At 54.9% G+C, this 7,017-nt stretch overlaps 3 protein-coding genes across 4 annotated transcripts in view; 2 read left to right on the top strand and 1 right to left on the bottom strand.

The window, feature by feature from the left end:
- Nucleotides 1–2,031, bottom strand: part of LOC103460847 (protein disulfide-isomerase TMX3-like) — a 13,847-nt gene extending 11,816 nt beyond the window's left edge. The window contains exon 1 of one of the 2 annotated variants that reach the window (XM_008403168.2): nt 1,766–2,031. In XM_008403168.2, the coding sequence (XP_008401390.1) occupies nt 1,766–1,940 (175 nt within the window). In that variant the 5' untranslated portion in view covers nt 1,941–2,031. Of the gene's footprint in view, nt 1–389; nt 512–1,765 lie in introns of those variants that run through there. The other variant, XM_008403169.2, reaches the window with a different exon arrangement.
- A 343-nt stretch (nt 2,032–2,374) lies between these two features.
- On the top strand, nt 2,375–4,416 carry LOC103460856 (zinc finger protein 2-like). Its single transcript, XM_017303504.1, has 6 exons — nt 2,375–2,505; nt 2,555–2,797; nt 2,890–3,023; nt 3,103–3,226; nt 3,340–3,512; nt 3,621–4,416. The coding sequence occupies exons 1-5, from the start codon at nt 2,375–2,377 to the stop codon at nt 3,491–3,493; spliced, it is 786 nt and encodes a 261-aa protein (XP_017158993.1). The 3' UTR covers nt 3,494–3,512; nt 3,621–4,416.
- Nucleotides 4,417–4,526: 110 nt separating this feature from the next.
- Nucleotides 4,527–7,011, top strand: opn4.1 (opsin 4.1). Its single transcript, XM_008403172.2, is given in 1 exon segment — nt 4,527–7,011. A coding segment is annotated over 1 exon segment (1,347 nt). The 5' UTR covers nt 4,527–5,541; the 3' UTR covers nt 6,889–7,011.
- The last annotated feature ends 6 nt before the right edge of the window (nt 7,012–7,017 follow it).

The following is a 7,017-nucleotide window of genomic DNA, read 5'->3' as shown; positions in this document are numbered from 1 at the left end:
TCCAGGTTCTGGTTCTGGTCCAGGTTCTGGTCCAGGTTCTGGTTCTGATCCAGGTTCTGGTTCTGGTCCAGGTTCTGGTTCTGATTCAGGTTCTGGTTCTGGTCCAGGTTCTGGTTCTGGTCCAGGTTCTGGTCCAGGTTCTGGTTCTGATCCAGGTTCTGGTTCTGGTCCAGGTTCTGGTAGAACCTAAAAGCCTCAAAGTTATTTTAATAAATTTGTTAAATTTCTTCCTCAGTTCACATTATTACGTCATATATTACGTCATGGTCTGTTTTTAATCAGTATTTATAATAAAGTTCAGAAAATAAATTCAATAAAGTTTTGTTTTGAAAAAACTGGATTCCTCGCGCAGCTGGTCTGCGCAGCTTCCGGTTTCTCTGAGGACTCACCAGCTGATCGAACACGTTCTCTGTAACCGGATCAGAACCGGGTCGCTCCAGGACCGGATCGCAGCAGGTAAGTCCACCTGTCGTGTCCATGGTAACAGCAGACCCATATCCGAGCCGAACCGGAACACGGAGCTGCAGGTCCAGCACCGAACCGGGGGTCAAACGGGTCCAACAGGATCCTGGACCGGGTCAGACTCAGATCGGCCTGGTTCTGTTCACCGGGGTCCGGAACCAGAACCAGAACTGTAGCAGGAAAAGGGAAACGACTCGGCTGGGCAGGTTGATGATCAATGCGTGAAAGAAACACGGCAGAGCGTAACCATGGTAACGGGGTCTACCAGAGATGTTCGTCCCGGAGAGATGATCACTCTGTCATAAATCCATCCTGGCGGGAAGCAGCAGGTTTATTCACATCAGGAAATAAAGTCAGCTGACCGAACAGCTACACAAATCATAAAACAAAAAAATTACATTTTGTAAAAGTAAATACCAAATAATAATATGAATAAAAAGCAAACATGCTGCTGCGATTTCCTTTTATAGAATGTGTTCGTCAATAATTGTCGCTCCTTAAAGGATAAAAATTTCTCTGGTTGATAAAACAACGTTTCACGAACATCACGACGATAAACCTTTCTGAGCGGGCGGGTCAGGGGTCACGGGCCAGAGCAGCCGGCAGGGGGCGCTGCTGGGCACCGCTAGAATCTGCCATGGAGTCTGACCCCTGACCCTGCTGTGATGTCATGCATCCTGTAGATTATGGAGGCTGGACCAGCCAGGTCCGGGTTCTGGTTCTGATGTGCTTTAATTGTCTCCAGATGACTGCAGGCAGCCAATCAGAGAGCAGCGCGGCAGTGATGTCGTGGGTGGCGCAGCGCTACAGAGACATCAGCCCGGTGACTCTGCAGGTGGTGGGCGGAGCCATGAGCTCCAGCCTTTACTGCCAGCAGGTGGAGGGTCTGTCGCAGGTGGAGTCCTTCCTGGTGGAGCTCTTCCGCTGCAAGGTGTGTCAGTTCACCTGCGGCCTGAAAGCGGCCATTGGCAGCCACTTCCTGCTGCGCCACCACCCGCCCGCCCTCACCTGCCTGACCGGACCCGACGGACAGCAGGTGAGCCAGGAGGTGGCGGAGCCAGAGTCGCCATACCGGCTGAGTCTGGACGGAGAGTCCAAGCAGAGCGACGAAGACGAGGACTTCCTGCTATACGACATGCTGGGTGGCATGAGCCCGCCCACCTGTGACATCAGCACAGAGGAGGGGCTTCAGGTGGCACACACCTGCGAGGTAACACACACACCTGCGAGGTAACACACACACCTGCGAGGTAACACACACACCTGCGAGGTAACACACACACCTGCGAGGTAACACACACACCTGCGAGGTAACACAGCCCTGTTGGACCTTCTTCTTCTTCTTCTGTGGTGCTGCAGGTCAGCACTCTGTTTGAGGAGTCCTCCATGTTCCCCCTGAAGGGGGCGCCGGTGGAGCTGTCCTGTCCCACCACGCCTCCCTGCACCCAGGAGCAGATGGACCAGTCCGCCCACCTCATGACCCTGGGACTCTGTCGGATCTCCTCCGTCAGGCCTCCACCCGCCGATGACCAGACGGCAGGAGAGGCTCCGCCCCCTGGCCGGCTGCCGTGTCCCCTCTGTCCCCTGACGCTCCCGTCCGAACGGCTGCTGGACGTCCACGTTCGGTCACACCGAGCCGCCGGCGGCTTTGGCTGCAGCCGCTGCGGCCGGACGGCCGACAGCTGGGAGGCGCTGGAGCCGCACTGCAGGAGGCGCTGCAGGAGAGGAAGGAGGAGGAAGAGGAGGAGGAGTGGCAGGTCGGGTGGAGGGTCTGCTGCTCAGGTTTCTGATTGGCCTTCAGACAGATGGAGGCCCGGGCTGACCGCACCACAAGACCCAAAGAGGGCGGAGCTTCCTGACAGGTGAGTCATTTTAACCAGCTACACATCAAGAGGTAGAGTGGGTGGAGCTTATGGAGTGGGTGGAGCTCATGGAGTGGGTGGAGCTCATGGAGCTGGTGGAGTGGGTGGAGCTTATGGAGTGGGTGGAGCTTATGGAGTGGGTGGAGCTCATGGAGTGGGTGGAGCTTATGGAGCTCATGGAGTGGGTGGAGCTTATGGAGCGGGTGGAGTGGGTGGAGCTGGGCAGCATGAATCCTTTTTGAATTTTGTCTCGAATCTAATCCTGAAAACTTTGAGTTTTATTTTGGCAGCAGACCGTCTCCTATTGGTCGACCTCTGAATCTCCCCGGGCCAACAGCCAATCAGAAAGCAGCATGTGAATCTAGCAGCTCTGTTCCCAGTCTAACCAGTTTGTCCCAGTCTGGTTCGTCCCACGTCGTCTCACCAATCAGGAACAAGGAGCAGGCGGGCCTCACCTGCTCTCTGTGCCACAGGTAACTACATTACCCACAATTCACCACTACACCCAGACAGACGGACCAGTTCCTGGCCGCCGCTCCTGAGCACCAAGGTGTTCCCTCTACAGGAAGTTCTCCTCTAAGCTGACCCTGAGGCGCCACCTGGGCGTCCACGGAGCGGAGAAACCGTTTTCCTGTCCTCACTGTCCCTACAGCAGCAGGCTGAAGGCCTCGCTGAGCCAACACCTGAGGACTCACACAGGTACAACACTTGAGACTGGCGCAGGTAACCCCCTGGGTGGTGACCTTTGGTCAGGTAGCTGTTCCTGTGTTTTGGCCAGGTGAGAAGCCGTTCAGGTGTGCCGAGTGTCCGTACGCCTCCATCGACCGCAGCTCCCTGCTCCGACACAGCAGGACTCACAGCCAGGTGAAGCCGTACCGCTGTCAGCTCTGTGGCTACAGCAGGTAAGGCACCTGTTAGACACGCCCACTTCATACCTGTCTGTGTTTTAGTTCCTCCGTCTGAATATTGTACCTGCTGGTTACCATGGTAACCTGACAAGTTTTTCCATCGTCAGCATCCAGAAGAAGAGCCTGGACCTCCACGCCCGCCGGCATCACACAGGTGAGGCGTTTCCATGCCAACAGTGCGAGTACTCCAGCCCGGACCGCCAGCTGCTGCTGAAACACATGCGAAGACGCCACGCCCCCTCCCTGCTCCCTGCAATCTGATTGGACGATACCTCACCAGGTGCTGCTTGCATGCAGGAAATATTCTGACTTTTATTTGACATGAAAATAAAGACGTGAAAAATAGTCATTTTATCAAGTTAAGATATATAACTTCTGAAAACACCAGGAACACCTGGAGCACACCTGGAACATACCTGGGACCCCTGGAACATACCTGGGACCCCTGGAACATACCTGGGACACCTGGAACATACCTGGGACCCCTGGAACATACCTGGGACACCTGGAACATACCTGGGACCCTGGGCGGGTTTGCGTCAGAGTTCCAGGTGAGCTGGAAGACGCCGCACTAGCAGGACCTGCATGTCCACCTGGGCATCGGAGCAGAAGAGTTGAGAAACGGCAGCATTAGCTACAGAGGACCTTGATGACGTCATCATGGTCACATGACCCCTGGCAGCGCTGCACCAGGTCAACGTGAGCCTCACCTGGACTTGGAGACAAAGGTTAGGGTCGCTGTGTCTTTAAGGCGCCCTGCAGGGGGAGCTGGAGCTCCGTTAGCCGCCTGCTAACACTTGATTTGACGGAGCGCATAGAGACAAAGCGCATAGAGACAAAGCGCATAGAGACAAAGCGCATAGAGACAAAGCGCTGCCATGACGGTCCTGGACATGAAGAGTCTTTATGTTGTTATTCGGTAAATTATGACACTTTTCATGCAAAGTTGCTCTAAATGAAATGAAATGTGCCAAATTGGCATTAAGTTGTCATTATTTATAAAAGCATGCAGAGCTGGGACTTTTAGTGCAGCTTTTCATTAGGTTGTCATGACAACAGGCATAAAGACTGGTTCGTAGCGCCGCCTGCTGATCATGTGATCAGAGTCCAGCTGCTGCGTTCACTGACCTGTAGATGTTGTGGGAAATCTGATTGAGTAAAACACAAATAAACGATCAAAGATTTGTTGCATCTGTTGCTTCATCTCTGAAAACGTAATTAAACTCTTTAGTTGCGTTTCCATAACTTTATAAATGTTCTCAACCAGAAGAATCACCTCGTATTGACCCCATATCGGTCCACAGTGTCCCCAATGTCCCTCTGGGACAAATTGTCCATCAGCTGATTGACCGATTGATCTTCTAATGGGATGCTAATGTCCTCAGGCTAACGTCCTCCTGCTGCTGTCCCGTCGCCTAGCAACACTGTCCAAACATCCTGTGATCCTTCCAGGAATTTCTGCTAATTCTAAATAATGATTGATTATTTGTTCATCTTCTGGATCGTCTCCAAGGCTGCAGTGAGATTCATTTCTCTCTTTCAGAGAAAATATTTTCAGGAATCTTCTGACCACAAAGCCGTCATGTGGCATCATGTCATAAAATGTGTCAATTATGCAACATTATATCCCACAACGCTGCAGAGTTCATTGATTTGGGTTTTCTGTCTTGTGACCCTTCGTTGGTCCAGCTGCTCCTCCTCTAGCTCATGTCCCACCTGCTGTCCGGTCTGATCACCAGGGTCACCCTGGGTCCACCTGGCCACCAAACACCCCACATCCTGACATTCCTGTTTCTTTTTTGATCGTTTTTGAGAAAAAGTTGGCAATTTTTGGCTTTTATCTGCATGTTTCCAGATGTTTCCTCTTTTTCTTCTCTCCTTTTTTAAACTAAGAGCTTCGACATGTTAGTCAGGGAGCGTCTGATGCAGGACCGGTGGGACTCAGGTAGGCCTTTATGCTGTTTCTCCTGGAGGTCAGAGGTCGTCTGTGGGGTCTGGTACCAACAGGAAGTCTGAACGTGAAGCAGGTCCAGTTCGTTTCTAGACATTTGATCTCATTGTCAGCAGAACTGAGGGTCCCGACATCATTGGGGTCCAAAGTGAAATAATTGGGTTACTTCTGCTCCAGATGTTCATTTAGCCTCGGGGCTTCATTGGGTCGGTCTCTGCTCGCTCCATTAGCCCTTCATCGCCACCATCAGTCGATCAGCGCGACATAAAAGCTCAGAGTTCCTCTGAACGTCCTGCAGGACTCCATCAGAACCATCCAGAACCTCTGAGATCTGCAGCAGATCCGTTCTGCCTGCCGGATGGCGTCTCTCTGCCCCCCGGCAGGAAACTGCACAGACCACCAAAGGAACCTCGGGACGCTCGTCCCCACCGTGGACGTTCCTGCGCATGCCCATTACATCATCGGCTGTGTGATCCTGTTGGTGGGAGTGACCGGCACGCTGGGGAACGCTCTGGTCATCTACGTGTTCTGTCGTAGCAAGACGCTGCGGACACCCAGCAACCTGCTGGTGGTCAACCTGGCGGTGGCGGACTTCCTGATGTCGGTGACGCAATCTCCGGTCTTCTTCGTGGCCAGCCTGCACCGCCGCTGGGTGTTCGGAGAGTTTGCCTGCGAGCTCTATGCCTTCTGCGGCGCCCTGTTCGGCATCGCGTCCATGATGACGCTCACGGCCATCGCTGGTGACCGCTGCCTGGCCATCACGCGGCCGCTGGCGCTGCTGGGCGGAGTGAGCCGCCAGCGGCTCTTCGTGGTGGCCGTGGGGGTGTGGGTGTACTCGCTGGGCTGGAGTCTGCCGCCGTTCTTTGGGTGGAGTGCCTTCGTCCCCGAGGGTCTACAGACGTCCTGCAGCTGGGATTACATGAGCTTCACGGTCACGGTGCGGACCTACACCATCCTGCTCTTCGTCTTCGTCTTCTTCATCCCCCTGGCTGTCATCGCCACCTGCTACCTGGCCATCTTCAGGGCCGTGCGACGGGCGGCTCGGGAGGTGAAGAGGCTGAGCAGTGGACAGACCACCAAGGCGTATGAGCGGCTGCGCGGCGAGTGGCGGATGGCCAGAGTGGCTCTGGGAGTGATTCTGCTCTTCGTCGTGTCCTGGTCGCCGTACTCTGCCGTCGCTCTGACCGCCACCGCTGGCTACGCCCACCTGCTGACCCCCTACATGAACTCAATACCTGCAATCATCGCCAAGGCCTCCGCCATCCACAACCCCATCATCTACGCCGTCACACATCCCAAGTATCGTGCTGCCATTGGTCGACACTTCCCGCTGTTGCGTGCTGTGCTGCGGCTGCAGGAAACGGATCTGCACTCACCGTTCAGCTCCAGCGCCGCCTCGTCCCGCCGCACAACGCTCAGCGGGTCACCAGGGGTCCGGCTGGGCGGCGGGGTCCGAAACAACGGACGCTGGAGGCAGAGCCGGCTGTCCTGAGCTTCTGACAGCGACTCCTGCTGGACGGAAAGCGAAGCTGACGGCTCCAGTGCTGCATCAACAGCCATCAACCACCGTACATCCACCCAGGTGTCAGCTGAGCTGTCTGACCCCGCCCACATGAGCCATCTGACTGAGTCTGGACCGACGGACAGCGACTCACCTGAAGGGGGCGCTGCCTTGGCAGCAAAACCTGTGCTGGCTCCAATATAATGGCACCACCCCTTGAAGTCATAGCTCCGCCCCTGTAGACAGTCATAGCTCCGCCCCTGTAGACAGCTATAGCTCCGCCCCCTGTAGACAGCCATAGCTCCGCCCCTGTAGACAGCCATAGCTCCGCCC

Source organism: Poecilia reticulata, unplaced genomic scaffold (genome assembly GCF_000633615.1).
Source record: "Poecilia reticulata strain Guanapo unplaced genomic scaffold, Guppy_female_1.0+MT scaffold_310, whole genome shotgun sequence".
Taxonomy (NCBI): Eukaryota; Metazoa; Chordata; class Actinopteri; order Cyprinodontiformes; family Poeciliidae; genus Poecilia; species Poecilia reticulata.
Note: the sequence above shows the minus strand (reverse complement) of the source record. Positions and strands in the feature narration are given on the sequence as shown.

Coding starts and splice junctions, on each gene's coding strand:
- LOC103460856 (XM_017303504.1), top strand. CDS start 2,375: ATGGAGTGGGTGGAGCTCATGGAGTGGGTGGAGCTCATGGAGCTGGTG. Junction 2,798..2,889: donor ACCTGCTCTCTGTGCCACAG/GTAACTACATTA, acceptor TTCCCTCTACAG/GAAGTTCTCCTCTAAGCTGA. Junction 3,024..3,102: donor ACACCTGAGGACTCACACAG/GTACAACACTTG, acceptor TGTTTTGGCCAG/GTGAGAAGCCGTTCAGGTGT.